This window comes from Coregonus clupeaformis, chromosome 31 (assembly GCF_020615455.1).
Source record: "Coregonus clupeaformis isolate EN_2021a chromosome 31, ASM2061545v1, whole genome shotgun sequence".
Taxonomy (NCBI): Eukaryota; Metazoa; Chordata; class Actinopteri; order Salmoniformes; family Salmonidae; genus Coregonus; species Coregonus clupeaformis.
The window spans coordinates 24,710,677-24,734,762 of record NC_059222.1 but is presented as its reverse complement, the minus strand read 5'-3'; the positions used below and the strand labels follow the sequence as shown (position 1 = coordinate 24,734,762).

Here is a 24,086-nt window from a genome sequence, read left to right as displayed (position 1 = left end):
ACTAGTCAGGATCGAGGGAAAGATGAATGGAGCAAAGTAAAGAGAGATCCTTGATGAAAACCTGCTCCAGAGTGCTCAGCACCTCAGACTTGGGTGAAGGTTCACCTTTCAAAAGGACAATGACCCTAAGCACACAGCCAAGACAACGCAGGAGTGGCTTCGGGACAAGTATATGAATGTCCTTGTGTGGCCCAGCCAGAGCCCGGACTTGAACCCGATCAAACCTCTCTGGAGAGACCTGAAAACAGCTGTGCAGCGACGCTTCCCATCCAACCTGACAGAGCTTGAGAGGATCTGCAGAGAAGAATGGGAGAAACTCCCCAAATACAGGTGTGCCAAGCTTGTAGCGTAATACCCAAGAAGACTCGAGGCTGCAATCGCTGCCAAAGGTTCTTCGACAAAGCACTAAAGGGTCTGAATACTTATGTAAGTGTGATATTTCATGTTTTTTTCCAACGTGACGCCCCCTGAATGTGTTTAGCAGGACTGCTTTGTGCAAAGTGCTTTATTTCACTTTCCTCCTGTCTAGAGACATGCAGGGCTGGGCTACTCAAATGACTCTCCATTTCTTTTTTTTTTAAAGTGTCGCTTGAGAGAGACTGAGGACCACAAGGAATGGAGGATTTAATGCAATCGACAGTCCATCAAAGATAATTTGTCTCGGACGATTACTTACATTTCCTGAATATATTTTCAGAATTGTTTAAACAAAAACAAAAACAAACTTTGGTCAGTGTCTCCCTTGTTTTTATGTAGAAACATATGGAGCTTTGAGCAAGATTATATGGTTTAAGAGATTGCCATTCCTGAAACGGTGAGCAGGTAGCCCTTCACAAATGTCACAGTGTGGGATCTTGAAATGAGCAATCTGATATGGGAAAGAAGAGAAACAGAAAAACATGACATTTTGGGGTATTTAGTCACAGGAGGAAGCCTCTGGGCCTTTTTATTTAAATATTTCACCTTTCTCTTGCAGTAAGCTTTGATGTCCTCAGCACTGCGATCCTGTCTCTCCTTCAGCTTGATGCAGGCGCACACCTCCTCTCCCATATGCTCATCCTTTATCCCTATCATCTTAGAGCAGGGTTTCCCAAACTCTGTGCACGTTTTTTGAGTTTTTGCCCTAGCACTACACAGCTGATTCAAAAAATATACCCATCATCAAGGTTGGATTATACGAATCAGCTGTGTATTGTTAGGAGTGTTAGGGCAAAAAGCAAAACGTGCACCCCTTGGGGACCCGAGGACCGAGTTTGGGAAACGCTGCCTTAGAGAGAGCGCAAGAAAGAAACAACATTAGCTGTCCTGGCTCTACAGCCACTGACTAAATGACATTTCCCTATAAAACTATCCTTCTGCTTCTGTTCAAGCAAATACAAACAAACAGATAAAGAATTAACCTGTGCTTTCTGGACTTTAAGGTGGGTGTGTAGGAACTGCTCAATCTCAGCTGGGTATATGTTCTCCCCTCCTCGGATGATCATGTGCTTGATTCAGTAGCCATATTTGTCAAGGCTGGCAATGTCACTGCATATTGGTATAAGGAGGACACATGTATGACACTTTAGTCAAAGTAGAGACATCAGCATTTGGGTGTGGTCTGGGACCAGACCTGTCCACTCACCCAGCCTTATACCAGTGGTCTTTGGTGATGCACTCGTCTGTCTTGGCGACGTCTTCCCATTAAAAAATACAATAAACCACACACTCACACTGTTTTAGCTCAATTAAACATACAGTATCACCACAGCACTATTCATGACTATCTACAACCCTGTCAAAAGTGATGTTATTTGCAGAGGTAGTCGGAGAAGGTGACTGAGGGGGCATGGAAAAGTATGTCTGTCTGCCAGTGCCTACTGTCTGGTGGAGAGTTCCCTGTCAGCGCTGGAACTCTGCTGGACTTCACAGTTCACACACCGGGCCCAGACCAGTCAGCTAGGAGCAGGGGGTGAGTCAGCAGGCCAGGGAATGGGAGCTCAGTGAGGTATGTGGTGCCCCTCTGAAAACTGGCACACCTGTACAGTAGGACGGTGCCTGCCCCCTTGCCCCTCTGTTAATCTTGCCCATACATCTGTCCCGCTGTGGCCTTTCACTGATGTCACTGTTTACACTGAGTGAGTCCTCTTGATAACTGTTTTTAAATTGACACATTTTAACTGGGTCAAGTGAAGACTAAGACTTGGCATCTGGACCCTTTGGAGAGTCAGCATCGGTAACAGCCTTTGAAGCGCTTGCTAGATGATTGATCTGCTGCCACATGAGCCCATCCTTCTGAGGGCGAAAGTGTAAGGTGTAAGTCCAGTAGTGATAGAGTGGCTGAGTAGGGTCATGACTGGCAAACAAAGAAGCATTGCAGGAGCTGTTTGGGGATGGGGACAGTGAGAAATTCACTTGGACAGGCAGGAGAAAGATGTTCCCGATAAAACGCTAGATTTGTTGAGTAAACTCAAGATTTCACTTATCATGAGTGTCCATTGGATTCATAAACGCACCCACTCGAGGCCAAGGTGCCCCAGGAGCTGATCCATCCTTTCCTTTGTCACTTTCTCTCACTCTCCTGGTCAATTTCAAGTGGCCAATGGATCAGCGCCAAGACCAAGCTTTTTGTCTCACATCTGGTTGGTTGAGGCCCACTCAGAGCCACACACACCCCTGAGTGACAGCTCATGAAAAATAATGTGACTTCTAACCTCCACCCTATCTGCTGAAACTCAATTCAGCCACACCCAACCTCGTCCTCTACTTGGAAAGTGAGTGACCCCAAAGACCATTATGTAACACTTTACTCCTTTTCAAAACAAGAGGAAATATGCATGCAGTAATGAACCTCTGCATTTGAAACCAATTTCCAATTGTTGTGAATTGAAAAGGGGTCCAGCCACTTGCCAACCATCTGGGGACGATTATGGGTTATAAAACAGCCGGCTCCTTTTCCTCCGACCGCAGACTGGAAAACAATAGAGACATCTGGAACCCTAAACACTGCCACCTTAACCTCTTACCTGCCATCGGACTACACACACACACGCACGCTCACACGCTCACACACTCACTCAGGCAAATATTTTATTCTACCCAACAAAAATCGAGGTGACCTGTACAGGTATACAGACCATTGCTATATTGGCAGTCAAAAGTGCTTGATCCACCAAGACACGGTATTTGATTTGGAAGCACATTTTGCTCTTCTTGTGAGCGTAATGTTTACACAATTGTTCTGCTTATATTACTAAAATGGCCAAGTATTACCTAGAGATCGTTTACCTGCTAAACATAACAGGCAACAGAAAATAATGAAAACTATTTGCTTAAATGTCTCATGCAGATGATCTGAAAGCTTTTTACAAAGTTTAACCAGAAGTTAGTAGAATTTACTGACTATGGTCAGTGGAAGATCCCGACCTGTCCTCCTGCATGTGCAGGGTTAAACTGTCAAAGACATTTGACTTCCTCTTGCAGCCCCTCCGTCTCCACGTAACACCCTGGCGAGTCCTTCTCAGTTTTTTTCCTTAAATAAATGTTATAAATAGTGCTGTGTTCTGTTGACTGCCGTGCCGTCCTCCTCTCAAAGCCCGAAGTGAATCTTTTTTGCACTGCCCTCCTTTTCTCTCAGTCACGTGCACTCTCACTCTCTCTCTCCCTCTCTCACCTCTTGCCTTCACTCTCTGAATCCTTCTGCTCTCTCTTTCGCTCTCCCTGAGACTTTCTGGAGGAATTTTTAGCTTTTAGTGCCTGTCAAGCAGTGAGAAGAAGCTCTCAAGAAGAGACAGAAGACAGACAAGGTGGAGAGACTGACAGACACAAGTTTAGAGTAGTGACGTCAGCATGCCGTGTGTGAGCTTTGTGTTGGTGGTGACCTGCCTGCTGGTCCTAGGCCCGGCTGTATGGGGCGCCCCCAGCCAGTGCCCGGCTCAGTGTCACTGCCATGGGGACCTGCAGCATGTCATCTGTGACAACGTGGGGCTGAAGAAGATCCCGCAGGTGTCCGAGGCCACCCGTCTGCTCAACCTGCAGAGGAACAACCTGGGCAGCCTGCCCACCGGCTCCTTCACCAGCAGCAAGGGTCTCATCTCGTTGCACATGCAGAACTGCCAGCTCCATGAGATTGGCGGCCAGGCCTTCAAGGGACTCAAGAAGCTCATCTACCTCTACCTGTCCAACAACGAGATCACCAGCATCAAGCCAGGTGCCTTCGAGGACCTCACCGAGCTCACTTACCTCTACCTGGATGGCAACCGCATCAGCGACCTGCCCAAGGGAATCTTCTCGCCCATGATCAATCTGTTCATCCTGCAGCTCAACGACAACAAGCTGCGCGACATCAAGCCAGGCACCTTCGCCGGAGCCAAGGACCTGCGCTGGCTGCACATGAGTGGCAATGAGATGAACACGCTGCAGCCGGGCTCTCTGGACGACGTGGAGAACCTGGCCATCCTGCACCTGGACAGGAACAGGCTGTCCACCTACCCTGGCCTGGCCATGAGCAAGCTGAGAGTGGTGGAGGAACTGAGCCTGGCCAAGAACCCCCTTAGGAGCATCCCCGACAACGCCTTCCAGAGCTTCGGACGCTACATGGAGAAACTGCACCTGGACGGCATGGGGCTGGAAAAGGTCAGTCTCATATTGTTTAAGGGGAAGGGGGTACTTTTATGGTTGCAACGAGCTTACTGAGTTGGGAAGGGTGAGAGTTTGGCAATTGAGAGTTTAAGAGTAGTGCAATGCAATAGTAGGATGGCGTAGAAGCAGTATATGATTCTATTACTATGAGAGAGCATTGGAAGTTTCATTTCATGCAACACAGGTCTCAGTGATTAGAGGCACCATGAGCCATTCGGTAGATATAAAAAGCTGTGCTGTATTCTTGTCCTGAAAGCTCTAGCAGCCCTGCAGATTAGGGAGGCTTGTTGTTTGTTTGTTTTGGTTCTGGCTTGCCATATTTCATTTGCTTATTTACATGTACATTCTGGCTTGCCACCGGCCAACTCCCCCTTTTCCAGTAGCCAAAAGTCGTTTCTCTTCTCCCAGTTCCGTGGTCACATACTGTAACCCGAGGGCAGGTGGTAATGGGAGGTGGTTTAGCAGATCTCTGCCATTCATCATATTTTGACTGACCTTTCAGATTTATGAGAGCGTGGAATACTGAGACAATTTTTATGCTTTGGTTGTTGTGCTTTCTCCCCATCTGTCTCATTGTATGATAATAAAATCCTTATGATGACTTATCCACCCATATGGGAAGAAAGCAGGTCACACGTGGTCAGGATGAAACCAGCGGGATCTCTGACTCTGACAAAACTTTCTACTAGATTTTTTTTAAATCCACTGGGGCTGATATTCTTGATCCTTTCTTGCTGCAGCTTCTGCTCCCCTGATTGCGGAGTCATTAACCAGGTTTCCATCAAACCATTTCATGTGGATGAATTAGCTGGCGCATGAAAAAAGTCACGACCGGGCTGATGGCAACATGAAATGCCAGTACTCCCTGACGAAGGCCATGCAGCCGAAACGCGTCGGAGTTTTAAAACTTTGTTTCCATTGAACATGCCATACAAATAAAGGCATTTAAATGAATTATATGAAGAGTGCCTTGGTCCTCCTTTCTTTTTGATGCCGGTACAATTCGTTCGACATGGTGGGATCGTTTTGTGTCAGTAAAATTAATTATGCAAGAAATGGCGGTGGAAACACCTTTATGTGCAAATATTAATATAATAACCATCATATCGAAGTAACTTGGAGTCACACAACGATATGTTGTGTGGTGTTCCCACTACGAATCAGGAAAGCATGCAGTTTATTAGGCTAGAGATTAAATAAATTGTGATGAACTTCACAGGGTGGTGAAGGTGATGAGCTTGATGCTCCTTTCCAATAAATATCGAGGGTCATATTTGTGGTCCTCTGTAGCTCAGCTGGTAGAGCACGGCGCTTGAAACGCCAAGGTAGTGGGTTCGATCCCTGGGACCACCCATACACAAAAATGTATGCACGCATGACTGTAAGTCGCTTTGGATAAAAGCGTCTGCTAAATGGCATATTAATATTATTATTATTCTGGTGACATAATGATCGATGCTTGGCTGCCGTTTGGCAGATAGAAATAATATTGCTCTTATCCATAATAATCTCATAATGTAGGTAGCCTACCCGCACTGTATCTGGGAGCTGTTGGCTAGAGTGCATGTGCCAAGACCAGACTGGGTATATTTGCTATATAACGCAACAGTTTTTGTGACAAAACCATCAGTAGAGTTGAAAATGTGATGGAAACTCATTTTTCAAAGCAAAAGGTGGGAAAATGTGCATATTGTTTTATGCACATTTTTGAATATTCGCATGAAAATCTGTCGCAAATTGGATGGAAACCTAGCTACTGACACATATTTTTAATCTGACGATTGTCTTGCCTAGCAAACTTTTTTGAATCATTAATCAACTGTCAACTTAGATCCTTCCTAGCTACGAGATGTATTCTAAGTGTTCACCAGTCTGGTTTCAGGCCGGGTCATAGCACTATCTCTGCTCCAACCTTGGTGTTAAATTATTTGCTTAAGGGTATGGATTGACTTATCGAAGGCTTTCGATACTGTTGACCACTCTTTATTGATTCAAAGATTGTCTGCAATCGATATGGATCAGGCGTCATGTAATTGGTTAGGAAATTACTTGACTGACAGGACTCAATGTGTTTTGTCTGATGGTGTTAAGTCAGGTTTCCTTGATATTACGAAAGGTATCCCACAGTGATCGATTTTAGGTCCTGTACTTTTTACTGTCTATATAAATAATGTTGGTCTATCTGCAAAAAAATAAATAAACATAAACCTGTATGCAGATGACACTGTTGTGTATGCTATTGCACCCACGGTTGACCAGGCTCTTTCGGAGCTTCAATCTGCCTTCATTGCTTTACAGAAAGCCTTTGTTGAACTGAAATTGGTACTTAATGCAGATAAAACCAAGTATACAGTGAGGGAAAACAGTATTTGATCCCCTGCTGATTTTGTACGTTTGCCCACTGACAAAGAAATGATCAGTCTATAATTTTAATGGTAGGTTTATTTGAATAGTGAGAGACAGAATAACAACAATAAAATCCAGAAAAACGCATGTCAAAAATGTTATATATTGATTTGCATTTTAATGAGGGAAATAAGTATTTGACCCCCTCTCAATCAGAAAGATTTCTGGCTCCCAGGTGTCTTTTATACAGGTAACAGTCTGAGATTAGGAGCACAATCTTAAAGGGAGTGCTCCTAATCTCAGTGTGTTACCTGTATAAAAGACACCTGTCCACAGAAGCAATCAATCAATCAGATTCCAAACTCTCCACCATGGCCAAGACCAAAGAGCTCTCCAAGGATGTCAGGGACAAGATTGTAGACCTACACAAGGCTGGAATGGGCTACAAGACCATCGCCAAGCAGTTGGTGAGAAGGTGACAACAGTTGGTGCGATTATTCGCAAATGGAAGAAACACAAAAGAACTGTCAATCTCCCTCGGCCTGGGGCTCCATGCAAGATCTCACCTCGTGGAGTTGCAATGATCATGAGAACGGTGAGGAATCAGCCCAGAACTACACAGGAGAATCTTGTCAATGATCTCAAGGCAGCTGGGACCATAGTCACCAAGTAAACAATTGGTAACACACTACGCCGTGAAGTACTGAAATCCTGCAGCGCCCGCAAGGTCCCCCTGCTCAAGAATGCACATATACAGGCCCGTCTGAAGTTTGCCAATGAACATCTGAATGATTCAGAGGAGAACTGGGTGAAAGTGTTGTGGTCAGATGAGACCAAAATCGAGCTCTTTAGCATCAACTCAACTCGCCGTGTTTGGAGGAGGAGGAATGCTGCCTATGACCCCAAGAACACCATCCCCACCGTCAAACAATTATGCTTTGGGGATGTTTTTCTGCTAAGGGGACAGGACAATTCACCGCATCAAAGGGACGATGGACAGAGCCATGTACCGTCAAATCTTGGATGAGAACCTCCTTCCCTCAGGGCATTGAAAATGGGTCGTGGATGGGTATTCCAGCATGACAATGACCCAAAACACACGCCAAGGCAACAAAGGAGTGGCTCAAGAAGAAGCACATTAAGGTCCTGGAGTGGCCTAGCCAGTCTCCAGACCTTAATCCCATAGAAAATCTGTGGAGGGAGCTGAAGGTTCGAGTTGCCAAACGTCAGCCTCGAAACCTTAATGACTTGGAGAAGATCTGCTAAGAGGAGTGGGACAAAATCCCTCCTGAGATGTGTGCAAACCTGGTGGCCAACTACAAGAAACGTCTGACCTCTGTGATTGCCAACAAGGGTTTTGCCACCAAGTACTAAGTCATGTTTTGCAGAGGGGTAAAATATTTATTTCCCTCATTAAAATGCAAATCAATTTATAACATTTTTTACATGCGTTTTTCTGGATTTTTTTGTTGTTATTCTGTCTCTCACTGTTCAAATAAACCTACCATTAAAATTATAGACTGATCTTATCTTTGTCAGTGGGCAAACGTACAAAATCAGCAGGGGATCAAATACTTTTTTCCCTCTGTATGTTATTCTCCAAATTACGTAAAAATGTATCTGATGATTTATGCATAAGTACATTGGATGGTGCCTCATTGATCGTGTCCCCGCTTGAAATATCTGGGCATCTGGACTGACGAAAAGCTGTCTTTCAAAAAGCATGTTGATGAGTTAGTTAAGAAATTAAGAATTAAAATGGGCTTATTTTATACGAACAGGTCATGCCTTTCATTAAATAGCAGAAAACAAATCATTCAGCCGATATTCATACCGTTTAAGACAATGGGGATATTGTCTATATGAATGCAGCTGCCACTGTATTGAAGCCATTGGGCGCAGTTTATCATAGCGCACTACGCTTTATTACAGGCAATAGGTTCAGTACACATCACTGTACTCTGTATCAGAAAGTAGGCTGGCCCTCTTTAAAATCTCGTAGATCGATGCATTGCACTCTTTTTGTTTATAAAGCCTCCTGCATAAACTTCCGCCGTACCTTACTTCAATGTTAACTTATAGACGTACGAGATACCAGAACCGGTCCCAGGGATGGCTAACTCTGGAGATCCCTTCGCTCTCCATTGAGTTAGGTCAGTTAGTTTTTTTGCACCTTGCTCTACAAGGCTCTCTAAAATTGGATGAATTGGTGCCTCTAGAGGAATTCTAAAGGCTGATTGAGGACCTTTTTACTGAAGAATGTGTTTGTTTTCTATGATTTGTGTTTTGCTTTTAGTGTATTGATGGGAATATTGATGTGTATATTGATGTGTATAGTGTATATTGATGTGTATTGATGTGTATGCAGGGCTCATCTGAGAAAGAGACCTTGGTCCCAGCATGACTCCCTGTTGGAAAATAAAAAAACATAAAAAACAGCTGATTGTGTTCTTAGCTGGTGTTCTTTGATCCTGATTGCTCTGCTTGCGGTATGGTGTGGTGCAAAGAGAGCATCTTTCAAAGGCAATACATCTCTGCACCAAGGTTATTATAGTTTTGTGCTTTTATTTCTATTACATTTTTTGATTTGTATTTGAATTCAGTTTAGTTTCAGTTAGTTTTCAGATCTGATTTGCTAGTTTTGATTTAGTTTAAGTTTTATACAAATATTTCAATATAGTTTTTATATAATTTACAGTGGGGAAAAAATGTATTTAGTCAGCCACCAATTGTGCAAGTTCTCCCACTTAAAAAGATGAGAGAGGCCTGTAATTTTCATCATAGGTACACATCAACTATGACAGACAAATTGAGGAAAAAAAATCCAGAAAATCACATTGTAGGATTTTAATGAATTTATTTGCAAATTATGGTGGAAAATAAGTATTTGGTCACCTACAAACAAGCAAGATTTCTGTTTCTCACAGACCTGTAACTTCTTATTTAAGAGGCTCCTCTGTCCTCCACTCGTTACCTGTATTAATGGCACCTGTTTGAACTTGTTATCAGTATAAAAGACACCTGTCCACAACCTCAAACAGTCACACTCCAAACTCCACTATGGCCAAGACCAAAGAGCTGTCAAAGGACACCAGAAACAAAATTGTAGACCTGCACCAGGCTGGGAAGACTGAATCTGCAATAGGTAAGCAGCTTGGTTTGAAGAAATCAACTGTGGGAGCAATTATTAGGAAATGGAAGACATACAAGACCACTGATAAAACCCTCGATCTGGGGCTCCACGCAAGATCTCACCCCGTGGGGTCAAAATGATCACAAGCACGGTGAGCAAGAATCCCAGAACCACACGGGGGGACCTAGTGAATGACCTGCAGAGAGCTGGGACCAAAGTAACAAAGCCTACCATCAGTAACACACTACGCCGCCAGGGACTCAAATCCTGCAGTGCCAGACGTGTCCCTGCTTAAGCCAGTACATGTCCAGGCCCGTCTGAAGTTTGCTAGAGTGCATTTGGATGATCCAGAAGAGGATTGGGAGAATGTCATATGGTCAGATGAAACCAAAATAGAACTTTTTGGTAAAAACTCAACTCGGTCGTGTTTGGAGGACAAAGAATGCTGAGTTGCATCCAAAGAACACCATACCTACTGTGAAGCATGGGGGGTGGAAACATCATGCTTTGGGGCTGTTTTTTCTGCAAAGGGACCAGGACGACTGATCCGTGTAAAGGAAAGAATGAATGGGGCCATGTATCATGAGATTTTGAGTGAAAACCAACTTCCATCAGCAAGGGCATTGAAGATGAAACGTGGCTGGGTCTTTCAGCATGACAATGATCCCAAACACACCGTCCGGGCAACGAAGGAGTGGCTTCGTAAGAAGCATTTCAAGGTCCTGGAGTGGCCTAGCCAGTCTCCAGATCTCAACCCCATAGAACATTTTTGGAGGGAGTTGAAAGTCTGTGTTGCCCAGCGACAGCCCCAAAACATCACTGCTCTAGAGGAGATCTGCATGGAGGAATGGGCCAAAATACCAGCAACAGTGTGTGAAAACCTTGAGAAGACTTACAGAAAACGTTTGACCTGTGTCATTGCCAACAAAGGGTATATAACAAAGTATTGAGAAACTTTTGTTATTGACCAAATACTTATTTTCCACCATAATTTGCAAATAAATTCATTAAACATCCTACAATGTGATTTTTTGGAATTTTTTTACTCATTTTGTTTGTCATAGTTGACGTGTACCTATGATGAAAATTACAGGCCTCTCTCATCTTTTTAAGTGGGAGAACTTGCACAATTGGTGGCTGACTAAATACTTTTTTCCCCCACTGTAGTTGCAGTTGTAGTTTAAGTGTTGGACAGAAAGCATGCGTGGGAGGCTAGGAGCCATTTGTGTTGTATAGTTTTTTTTTTTGGAGGGGGTGGGGTGTCACATCTTGCAACTGGGGGGCAGTAATACATAAGGTGATGGGTCAGGTCATAAGTTAGGGACTCTATTAAATCCACATCGCAGAAGATCAGTTTTACAGCGTGATACAAATTTTAAGGAATTGTTTCTAATTTAGCGGAGACTGCATTCACGGTAAACGCTGCACATGTCAGCTCAATTGGAAATTACCTTCAAATATAAATCGCGGAATCTGTTGAATAGCGCCCTAGTATAGGTTTAAAAATAAAGTCAATCTTAATGTGACTTGGATTTAAAAGGATTAGCGCCGAGACTGGTGCAGAAAATATGGTGAAAGGAAACTCTCTCTCGCCCATGTTTACACCAATCGTATGCGTTTTAACTTTGTAGTGCATGTAAGAAGAATCAAGTTAACTACCAAGCTGATTTCTTCCATGTTAGCTAGTGATAGTGATGCACAAACTAGGCCTATTTAAAACATCACCATCTCCCAACCATATTTACCCGTCCAGATTCAGTAGCTTGAAAACCCTATTAGGTCTACAAAAAAAAACTAAAATTGAACATAATTCATGATGGTTTTTATTTTATTTCGGAGGCAAAGATAATTGTTTCAGTATAGTTTCAGTTTTTCAAATGGGTTTGTTAATTATTTTCTTTCAGTTTACTAAATAGTTTTTTTTATGATTAGTTTTCGTTTTAGTTTCAGTTTCAGTTTTAGTTTACTCTGCATCTGAGATTGTGGGGGGTCTGGAGTTTTGCACAGTAGTAGAGAGCATTGGTGTTTTAGTATTGTGTAGCTTCATTACCATATGTAGTTGGTTGGTGGACAGTTGGTGTTGAAGATTGGATTCATGTCCAATCTAGCTTTGTGAGGACAAGAAGTGGAGTTGGGGAGGGCTGAGGTCCTTGCTCTTTACATTAAGGAAATACATGGGAATGATATGGGCAGCACATACATGTCTTCCCAATTGGGAGATTCCAAACAATCACTTAGTAGCATCATAACAAACTGCTGGTATGGACCACACTCTTCAGCTTCAGCACGTACTGTAAACCCAAACACACCGTCTTACGGGGACAGCCCAAGATATCCTTGACCATACAGTGAGGGGGCGGTGTTGACGCAGTGTTTGATCATTCCTGAGGTTCACGTTGGTGTTTGAGGTGGGTGACCGCCTCATTACACTTAAGTGGTGCAGTCTGAAGAGGATTTTAAGATCTGTCTAGTTTCCATCCTTTAGGGGGTCACTATTTACAAATAGTGTGATGCATAGATGTCCCTATAATCGCTCCAATCTATGGCAGAGGAGTTTGAATTATCATACAGACACCCCAAGGCTAAAGAGTTCATGGAACAACAGCAGGTACAGTCCAGGTAGTACTGGAAATGGTTTCCTATCTAGAGACAACACAGCCAACCCTTCACCTCGTAACCCATAGCGTAACAATGTAAAATGTAACAAGGTTGAATGATCGCTATCTCCCTCGGCTGACCAACCCCAATCAAGGCCTGAGTGGAGAGCGGGGAAGGCCTCGGGACACTTATCACAGATAAGAGACTCAGATGAGAGCTTTTCTGCCTAATTCCCAGTGAACACAGTGCCCGTTATAACTCCATATACTGATGGAGGGGCTACCTTGCTGCTCCCCATACATTCCAAACGTAACGTTTATTCAATACTAGAAGTTAATCCAATATTTGAGTGTATCCATGCTACAGTATGGAGACATCCCACAGGGGAAATTGTAAAATAACAAGCATCTCTCAGGCAGACTGTACCTGTGAGTTAGAGTGAGGGGAAAGCAGCGGGAGATGTCAAGGTTTTGGGGTGGCGGGGAGGGGGGGCACGTGGGTATTTTTAGGGTGTTTTTGTTTGCTAGGCCGTATCCAAGCATGTCCCAGCCTAATTATTACACAAGTGTTATTTTCAGCTCTGTGCGTTTTTTCCTTTCGGCAGGAGGGTCCTGCAAACAGGTCAGTAAGGGTTAGGAGACAGGTAAATAGAGGCAGGGTGTTCCTTGGCCCATGAAGGACGGGTATTTTTAGCTTGCACATCGCCCCTCAGTTGAATGGACAATTGGGCCCTTTACAAGTCTTCCTGGCAGAGGAGTGGCTCTGAGAGAGAGAGAGCGAGAGCGAGAGAGAGATAGAGAGAGAGGATTGCCTCAAATTACCAGAAGCATCCACCTCGGTGCTCGCGACCCTCCGCAGTGGAAATTTCCCAAAAGACGCCTCAATCAATAGCTTCATCTCTTATAGACACACATAACTCATCCACCCAAAGCAAAGTCCACCCTCCTCTCACGGCTGCCCCCGGACCTCCTTCCTTCCCTCTCTCCTCCTGCTAAATGGCTAAGAGCCAAACTTGACATGGTGAGCATCAGTTCATCTTGCACCTCTGTGAAGTTTTTAGCGGCCTCACAAACGCATATGAAGTTTAGGAGAAGGGAGGGGTGAGACAGTCCAGTTTACATAAGCAACGCTGCAGGAACCAGTTATGAGTGGAGGCTTTCATGACAGAGTGACTGCTGTAGGAGAAAAAAAAGGATTCCCTCTACCAAACATCTCTGTCTACCCTCTGACAGAGATTAAGGATGAGGTCTAACTGCAAGGGTAGAACAGATTCTACATCCATCTATCACCAGGCTTGGTGTGCCCTCACTGCCCTGTGAGAGAGGCTCAGTTGGTAGAGCATGGCGTTTGCAATACCGGGGTTGTGGGTTCGATTCCCATGGGGGACCAGTACGAAAATGTATGCACTCACTGCTGTTAGTCCCTTTGGATAAGAGCGTCTGCTAAATGAAAGGGGAGATCTACCTGATATATTGGTTGATTTTAGGGACTTCAATAGTTGAATTCAGGGTTTTCAGAATTCAGGGATTTCAATCAGCCACAGGAAGCTATTATACGTGCAATTAACTACTTTTGGATTTGAAGGACAAGACTGTTCTTGGTCATGACATGGTTTGAATCTCTCTTGTCAAAATCTACATCTTCTAATGAAACTAAAAAGCCTCCTATACTATGTCTGTATCTCTGCCTCCAGTTCTCTGACGCTGCGTTCAACGGAGTGACGGCCATCAAGTCTCTGCACCTGGACAACAACAAGCTCAAGTCCCTCCCCAAGAGCCTGGAGTTCACCACCATCACCAACCTCACACTCTCCAACAACCCCTGGAGCTGCACCTGCACGCTTGCCCCTCTGCGCAAGTAAGGAGCTCATATTTAACCTGGCTAACAAGCCAAACGTTGTAGCCATTTTGCTAGCAAGCTGTACTTTGGTTTGCTATTGTACCACACAGTCTGGCACACCAGGATACCTCACCTTACAGCATGTAGGTGATCTGTATGAAACTAACACAAACCATAGACAATACTGAGGTGGAAAACCACACATACAAGAGAACCATACAAGACTAGTTCAATAGACCCTTTTCCTCCAGTAATTGGAAAATGTCCCCTCCTTTTCCAAGACCCTGTGTCTAATTCTCTCTGTTCCCCCCCACTAGGTGGATGGACTCTAGCCGCCAGCGCCCTGATGCGCTCTGTGCATCTCCATCCTCGCAGAGAGGAAAGCAGATCAGAGACAGCACTGTCTTCAGCAGCTGCAAAGTCAAGACAAAGAGAGCCAAGGGCACGCGCCATTAAACAGGTAATCTGACTGGTGATGATTCTACGAATTACAAAACTAGTCCGCTAATTGGCAAGTTAAACCTCAGTTAAGTGAATTTATGAGCTGAAGTTAGCAAGCTTCCCACTGGGCACAAACTGGTTGAATCAACGTTGTTTTAACGTAATTTGTCAACGTATTGTGTAGTGGAATCCATGTGGAAAATACATTGGATTTGAAAAAGTCTTCAACCTAAACTGTTGTTTTGAGGGTGAAATTTCAACCACATGATTGTCATCATGTTAACCAAATTTCAACATAGACAAACCTTGCATAAAATATGTAGAATTTGTACCTTTAAAACAATGTCAGATCTTCAACGTTATAGCCACTATCAGAAAAAAAATATATAGGCTGGGCAGCACCTCCTACTGGAGAATTGATTTATCTACAGCTACCCTTCAGTCTCCCATCCAGGGTTTTAACCAAGCACAGCCCAGCTATGATCTTTTTCACTGACTATTACCAATGTGCTATTGTGCATCGCAGTGCTAAGGTGCCACTATAGCCTCGGGTTCGATCCCAGGCTGTGTCACAGCCGGCCATGACCGGGAGCCCCATGGGGTGGTGCACAATTGGCCCAGTGTCGTTAGGGGAGGGTTTGGCCGGGGGGATTTCCTTGGCTCATCGTGCTCTAGCTACTCCTTGTGGCGGGCCGGGCGCCTGCAAGCTGACTTCGATTGTCAGTTGGACAGTGTTTCCTCCGACACATTGGTGCGTCTGGCTTCCGGGTTAACTGAGGAGTGTGTTAAGAAGCAATGCGGCTTGGCAGGTCATGTTTCAGAGGACGCATGACTCTCGACCTTCACCTCTCCCGAGTCCGATGCAGCGATGAGACAAGATCGTATCACGAAATTCGGGAGAAAAAGGGGTTAAAAAACTAAATCGATTCACTGTTGCTATCGGAGTCTTTCCAAAGGGTAGGTTTAACAGAGCAAATGAAATGTGACCATACTTTATCACTCATACTGTCTCTTGAGAAAGTATTCATACCCCTTGACTTATTCCACATTTTGTTGTGTTACAGCCTGAATTAAAAATGGATTAAATCGATGTTTTTTCTCAGCCATCTATACGTAATACCCCATAATGACAAAGTGAAAACATGTTTGTAGAAATTGTTGCTAATTTATTGAAAATGAAATGCAGAGATATCTTATTCATACAAGTATTCACACCCCTGAGTCAATACTAGGTAGAAGCATCTTTGGCAGAGATTACAGCTGTGAGTGTTTCTGGGTAAGTCTCTAAGAGATTTCCACACCTGGATTGTGCAACATTTGCCCATTATGTTTAAAAAAAAAATCAAGCTCTGTCAAATTGGTTGTTGATCATTGCTAGACAACCATTTTCAGGTCTTGCCATAGATTTTTCAAGTAGATTTAAGTCAAAACTGTAACTCTGCCACTCAGGAACATTCACTGTCTTCTTGGTAAGCAACTTCAGTGTAGATTTGACCTTGTGTTTTAGGTTATTGTCCTGCTGAAAGGTGAATTCATCTCCCAGTTGCTGGTGGAAGGCAGACTGAACCAGGTCTTTCTCTAGGATTATGCCTGTGCTTAGCTCCATTCCGTTTATTTTTTATCCTGAAAAACTCCCCAGTCCTTAACGATTACAAGCATTACCCATAACATTATGCAGCCACCACTATTCTTGAAAATATGGAGAGTGATACTCAGTAATGTGTTGTGTTGGATTTGCCCCAAACATAAGACTTTGTATTCAGGACCAAAATATATTGTTTTGCCACATTCTTTGCTGTATTACTGTACTTTACTTATTGCAAACAGGATGCATGTTTTGGAATGTTTTTATTCTGTACAAGCTTCCTTATTTTCAATCTGTCAATTAGGTTAGTATTGTAGAGTAACACAGACATTAAACTCTGTAACTGTTTTAAAGTCACCATTGGCCTGATGTTGAAATCCCTGACTGGTTTCCTTCCTCTCCAGCAACTGAGTTAGAAAGGACACCTGTATCTTTGTAGTGACTGGGTGTATTGACACACCATCCAAAGTGTAATTAATAACTTCACTATGCTCAAAGGGATATTCAATGTCTGCTTTTTTTTTTTACCCATCTACCAATAGGTGCCCTTCTTTGCGAGTCATTGGAATACCTCCCTGGTCTTGGTGGTTGTTCACTGCTCGACTGAGGGACCTTACAGATAATTGTATATGTGGGGTACAGAGATGAGGTAGTCATCCAAAAATCATGTTAAACACTATTATTGCACACAGAGTCCATGCAACTTATTATGTGACTTGTTAAGCAAATTTGTACTCCTGAACTTATTTAGGCTTGCCATAACAAACGGGTTGAATACTTTGAAAAACATAATTCCACTTTGACATTATGGGGTATTGTGTGGAGGCCAGTGACAAAAAAAATCGCAATTTAATCCATTTTAAATTCAGGCTGTAACACAACAAAATGTGGAAAAAGTCAAGAGGTGTGAATACTTTCTGAAGGCACTTGTCATGTCTTCTCCCGTTGCTCCCCTCCGGCACTCTGATTCGCCGGTCTACTGAGCCACCGGTCTGAGCGCACCACCTCGGCAACACCGGAATGGAACCCCAACGCACCCTAATCACCTCCAGCGCACCTGCACCTCATCATCTCATCACCACCCCTATATAGCCCTGGACTGTTCAGTGTTGTGATTGTTAGTGTCATGTCCTCGCTCTTTGTTGTTCGCTTGCTCAGTGTTAAGTAAACCTTTACATTGTTGATTCCTGCATCTGCGTCCTGACTCTTCGTATCCTCAGTACTCGTCACAGCACTGTATATCATCAATCATGCTATTTAGGCCTAGCTATATAGCATTTGCAAAGTCATCAACAGCTATTGTTTCAATTCAACACCAAATCCAACAAAAAAGACAATACAATAGGCCTAGGGTTTCAGGCGCTGGCTGATTTAAATGTAATGATATTTAGTGATATTGAATTGTGTTTGGTTGTCAACGCAACCAAATATCAACATTTGAAGGAGATGTATCTTCTGCTTGGATAGTTCCATCTGTGCCACTGACTTACTCTGGCTTTAATTCCAGTTTGTCTACAAATGATTAATTGATATGTTGGATTCATACCTCCATCCAAACAAAAATCTAAGTTAAAGAATAAGACTAAATCAAATCAAACTTTATTTAAAGTTGCACTATGCAGAAATCGCTCCTCCATTTCCTGGTTGCAAAAACTCGAATAGTTCGCCTAATTTCAGTTTATGTGACAAAATAAGATAGTATAGTGTAGAGAATCATTGTACCATCTAAACCGCTGTGAAATATATTTTCCATAACCAAAAATATTGTATTTTCAGCTGTTTGAAGCTGGTGTACAAAACTGAAAGTAAAAGACGCAAAAACAAACTTAAGAATGGGAAGCATAGAAATAGCTTATATAGAACAGATCTACTGCTTTAGACTTGCTTTCAAGTTGAATGATACATCTATAACTCACATTTCTATGTGAATTTGGTTGCGTTACCCAAAAAGTTGCATATTGCCAAGTGCATTTAAAGTTTGATTTGATTTAGCTTTTATGTTGAGATGGAGACTTAATTTGTAAACCAACTGGAATTAAAGCCAGACTAAATCAGTGGCACAGATGGAACTATCCAAGCAGAAGATAAATCTCCTTCAAATGTTGATGTTTGGTTGAGTTGACAACCAATACAATTAATATCACTTTAGAAATACAATAAATAGCCTATTAACTTGTCGACAAGTTAACAAATGATATGTTGGATTCACGTCTCCAACACAACCAAAAATAAAAGTTAAAGAATAGGATTAAGCCAGTGTCTTAGATGGAACTATCCAAGCAGTAGATACATCTCCTTTAAATGTTGATATTCCGTTGTGTTGTCAACCAAACACAATTCAATATTACTTTTGTAATACAGTAAATAGCCTAAAGTATCTTACAAACAAATGTAAAATTCAACCTTAAAATGAGTCACACATCCCTGACCACATTTTTGAGGTTACTGTAACTATACATTTCTTCTTATGTAATTATATAAAGTGTGCACGTTCAAGATAGCATACATAGGTCGTCACAGTTCTGTGGAGATCCTCACAATTACTGTAATAATCTGCTCAGAATCTTGACTGCCATTGATCACTTGCACCATGCACTTTTAATGTAATCCAGGTCAGTTGGTTCTGCTATAAAATGAAGCACAGTGATAACAAATTAATCTGTTGTATAAATAAACAAAATATCTGACATTGTATTACCATTTGAACTTTGCTGTGCTTTTAAAGGGTTGAAAGCGCAGTGATAGACATTTGGATGACAACTAAACCAATAATCAGACATTGTTTTTCCATTGGAATTTGGTTGTGCTTTTAGATGGTTGAAAGCATAGTGATAGCCAAAAGTTAGTTGAATTTCCAATGTGTTGTCTTTTTGAGTAAGTGAATATGCAGGGCATTCAGAAAGTATTCAGACCACTTTACTTTTTCTACATTGTGTTACGTTACAGCCTTATTCTAAAACTGATGAATTTTTTTTTCCCCTCATCAATCTACACACAATACCCCATAATGACAAAGCAAAACCTGGTTTTTAGACATTTGTGCACATTTATACAAAATAAATAACTAAAATATCACATTTACATAAGTATTCAGACCCTTTACTCAGTACTTTGTAGAAGCACCTTTGGCAGCGATTACAGCCTCGAGTCTTCTTGGGTATGACGCTACAAGCTTGGCACACCTGTATTTGGGGGGGGGTTCTCCCATTCTTCTCTGCAGATCCTCTCAAGCTCTGTCAGGTTGGATGGGGAGCGTCGCTGCACAGCTATTTTCAGGTATCTCCAGAGAAGTTCGATCGGGTTCAGGTCCGGGCTCTGGCTGGGCCACTCAAGGACATTGAGACTTGTCCCGAAGCCACTCCTGCGTTATCTTGGCTGTGTGCTTAGGGTCGTTGTCCTGTTGGAAGGTGAACCTTCGCCCCAGTCTGAGCGCTCTGGAGCAGGTTTTCCTCAAGGATCTGTCTGTACTTTGCTTCCATTCATATTTTTCTCGATCCTGACTAGTCTCCAATCCCTGCCGCTGAAAAACATCCCCACAGCATGATGCTGCCACCACCATGCTTCACCGTAGGGATGGTGCCCGGTTTCCTCCAGATGTGACCCTTGGCATTCAGGCCAAAGAGTTCAATCTTGGTTTCATCAGACCAGAGAATCTTGTTTCTCATTGTCTGAGAGTCCTTTAGGTGCCTTTTGGAAAACTCCAAGCGGGCTGTCATGTGCCTTTTACTGAGGAGTGGCTTCCATCTGGCCACTCTACCATAAAGGAGTGCTGCAGAGATGGTTGTCCTTCTGGAAAGTTCTCCCATCTCCAAAGAGGAACTCTGGAGCTCTGTCAGAGTGACCATCTGGTTCTTGGTCACCTCCCTGACCAAGGCCCTTGTCCCCAATTGCTCAGTTTGGCCGGGCGGACAGCTCTAGGAAGAGTCTTGTGGTTCCAAACTTCTTCCCTTTAAGAATGATGGAGGCCACTGTGTTCTTGGGGACCTTCAATGCTGCGGAAATGTTTGGGTACCCTTCCCCAGATCTGTGCCTCTACACAATCCTGTCTCGGCGCTCTACGGACAATTCCTTCGACCTCATGGCTTGGTTTTTGCTCTGACATGCACTGTCAACTGTTGGATCTTATATAGACAGGTGTGTGCCTTTCCAAATCATGTCCAATCAATTGAATTTACCACAGGTGGACTCCAATCAAGTTGTCGAAACATTTCAAGGATGATCAATGGAAACAGGATGTACCTGAGCTCAATTTAGAGTCTCATAGCAAATGGTCTGAATACTTATGGAAATAAGTTATTTCTGTTTTTGCTTTGTCATAATGGGATATTGTGTGTAGATTGATGAGAATTTTTTATTTATATAATCCATTTTAGAATAAGGCTGTAACGTAACACAATGTGGAAAAAGGGAAGCGGTCTGAATACTTTCCGAATGCACTGTAGGTTGAAATCTCATTGATCAATGTTTCAACCAAACATTACCCAATTACCCATACTGAAATGACGTGGTGTGCCCAGCGGGTTATGAGTTTCTCAGTATCAGACTCAGTATCAGACTTTCTCAGTATCAGACTGTTGGTCCCTTTCTGGCTTTAATTCTTTCCTCACAGCTTGAATTCATATGAAGGAGTGAATTTATGTGTGTAGGACTCAGCACAACATGACTTTGTATTGAGACAGTAGCACTTAAGGTCGGGGGATGGTTTTGGATCTGTCTAGCTTGACGTTCTTCTTTACCTTTCCCTCTTCCTTCCCTCAGAACTCTTTGTCTTCTCATCAGAGTCTGTCCCCTGGCTGTTCTTTTTCCATCTTGGCCTTGGTGTCCTGTCCAGAACAGAACAGCGTGTCCCAGTCATGGCGTTGACCAGTAGGAGGGCAGACTGTTTGACTTGGCTGCTGATGTTTGTGTCTTTCTACAGGAGACGCTGCCTGAGGGGAAAGGCCTGTCCAGGTGACAGGCTTGGTACGTGTGCAGAGAAAGAAAGCAACGCTAACTGCTACTTCAAGACTGTCCATCTCACTATCTGCCAAATATCAATTTCACATGTACACACAGGGAGTGATACATGACACAAACACATGCACACAAAAAAAACACACATAACCCACACACAAATAGAAAAATCAAAAGGCTTACACGAAGCAGAGACTCAAGAAAACACTTTCAGTTCACAGACACAACATTCACACAACCCACACACAACATACACACAATGTTTATCAATACAAACACACACACACACACCTTTCTTTCATCCCCCTCTCTTTTCAATGGCTGAGGAATTTGTCAAGCATCCCACAACCAACACTCAGACAAGCAGCCATGTTGACTCTCCTCGTCTCGCTCTCCCTGACGCCAGCTTTACGCCCTCACCTCTCAGGAACCCACCACCTGCTGCCACAGCAATGGCCTGCATCATTCCCCAAGCCCCTCTCCACCAAAAAAAAAAATTTCTAAATGGAATGCTCCAGGCCAGGTCTCCCTTTATTTACTATGGGTCACTTGGTCGGTCATGTCTCGCTGTCTCGCTTCTCCTGTGAGAAATTCTCTGTCAGACTGAGAAAACATCCTGAAAGGACTGTGACCGTAAAACGGACGTCGACGTAGCGTGACTTGACTCCTCTCAAACTCTGACAGAAGGTAAACGACACATCACAGCGCAGGCGGCTGAGGACTTTTTCTGAAAGGGTTTATGAGACAATGGAGTGATGGCAGGTCGAAGTTGGGAAGGAACAGTCAGAGACGACATGGACAAAGAGACTCCAGTTCTCCAGTAGTATCTTTCGTTTAAAGACTGTCCTTTGTATGTATTCAATCTCCCAAGAGATACAAGGATACATCATTCTTACATTAATTACGTTTAAAAGTGTTTGCAGTGCATTTAGATCTGTTATCACAGGGCGAAATGGTGTACAGTTCAGAATGGATATGAGAAAAGGTGGCAGAGGTATCATGTCTTTGACTAAATAAGTAACGTACTAAATATTTTGCCTTTTCCTTCCACCCTGCTGTGGCAATGCTTCATTTGTTAGCGGACACACACAGACACTCTGTGTTACATTTCATTTAAAGTAATATACTTTTTACTGCTAAGTCAATGGATTGTCTATAAGCATTGAACACTTCCCAAACTCTGGGAGCATCATAACTCTTAAGATTTGACTCTTCTTTTTTATGTATATTGAACATCAAAAATGTATTTTTTCAACTTTTGGAGGTGAACAACTCACATCCAATAAACATCTAAGAAATAAAGATTTAACCTTGTCTGTCTTGATTCCATTTTCAACTACTGTGCGTTAACAGATTAAGACATTAACAGAGAGCCAATACCATAGGGATGGCCTTACTCCTGGGGAGCTACAGGGTTTGCAGGCTTTTGTCCCAGCCTAACACTAATACACCTGATTCAGCTAATCAAAATCTTAATCTTTAGCTTATTAGTAGAAGCATGTGTGTTCGTGCTGGGCTAGAACAAACGCATGCAGTAGAGTTGGCCAACAACCCTGCAATGATGAATCTGGAAGGACGTTCTCGTATTCAAATGTCTCCCTCTAATGAAAAAAATATACAGTGTATTAACTGCGCCCTGCAGTCACGGTCCTGAAGGGCCACCTCACAGCTCGTTTTGACCCTTCCCTGCTAACCAGGGACTGACTCAGACCAGGGAAACCATGTGAGTGAACTCTCTGGACAATCACTTACAGTTGAAGTCGGAAGGTACATACGCCTTAGCCAAATACATTTAAACTCAGTTTTTCCACAATTCCTGACATTTAATCCTAGTAAAAATTCCCTGTCTTAGGTCAGTTAGGATCACCACTTTATTTTAAGAATGTGAAATAGCAGAATAATAGTAGAGAGAATAATTTATTTCAGCTTTTCTTTCTTTCATCACATTCCCAGTGGGTCAGATGTTTACATACAGTAAATTAGTATTTGGTAGCATTGCCTTTAAATTGTTTAACTTGGGTCAAACGTTTCGGGTATCCTTCCACAAGCTTTACACAATAAGTTGGGTGAATTTTGGCCCATTCCTCCTGACGTGCTTCACGGTTGGGATGGTTTTCTTCGGCTTGCAAGTGCCCCCTTTTTCCTCCAAACATAACAATGGTCATTATGGCCAAACAGTTATATTTTTGTTTCATCAGACAAGAGAACATTTCTCCAAAAAGTACGATCTTTGTCCCCATGTGCAGTTGCAAACCGTAGTCTGGCTTTTTTATGGTGGTTTTGGAGCAGTGGCTTCTTCCTTGCTGAGCGGCCTTTCAGGTTATGTCGATATAGGACTTGTTTTACTGTGGATATAGATACTTTTGTACCTGTTTCCTCCAGCATCGTCACAAGGTCCTTTGCTGTTGTTCTGGGATTGATTTGCTTTTCACAACCGAAGTATGTTCATCTCTAGGAGACAGAACGCATATCCTTCCTGAGCGGTATGACGGCTGAATGGTCCCATGGTGTTTATACTTGCGTACTATTGTTTGTACAGATGAACGTGGTACCTTCAGGCGTTTGGAAATT

At 43.0% G+C, this 24,086-nt stretch overlaps 1 protein-coding gene across 2 annotated transcripts; it reads left to right on the top strand.

Moving 5' to 3' along the window:
- Window positions 1–3,569: 3,569 nt before the first annotated feature.
- On the top strand, window positions 3,570–22,824 carry LOC121547954 (chondroadherin-like). 2 transcript variants are annotated; one of them, XM_041859355.2, is made up of 4 exons: window positions 3,570–4,614; window positions 14,391–14,554; window positions 14,854–14,996; window positions 21,481–22,824. In XM_041859355.2, the coding sequence occupies exons 1-3, from the start codon at window positions 3,829–3,831 to the stop codon at window positions 14,990–14,992; spliced, it is 1,089 nt and encodes a 362-aa protein (XP_041715289.2). In that variant the 5' UTR covers window positions 3,570–3,828; the 3' UTR covers window positions 14,993–14,996; window positions 21,481–22,824. The 2 variants fall into 2 exon arrangements, with proteins under 2 accessions (XP_041715289.2, XP_041715290.2); XM_041859356.2 differs by lacking the exon at window positions 21,481–22,824 and adding an exon at window positions 17,105–17,206.
- Window positions 22,825–24,086: the final 1,262 nt, after the last annotated feature.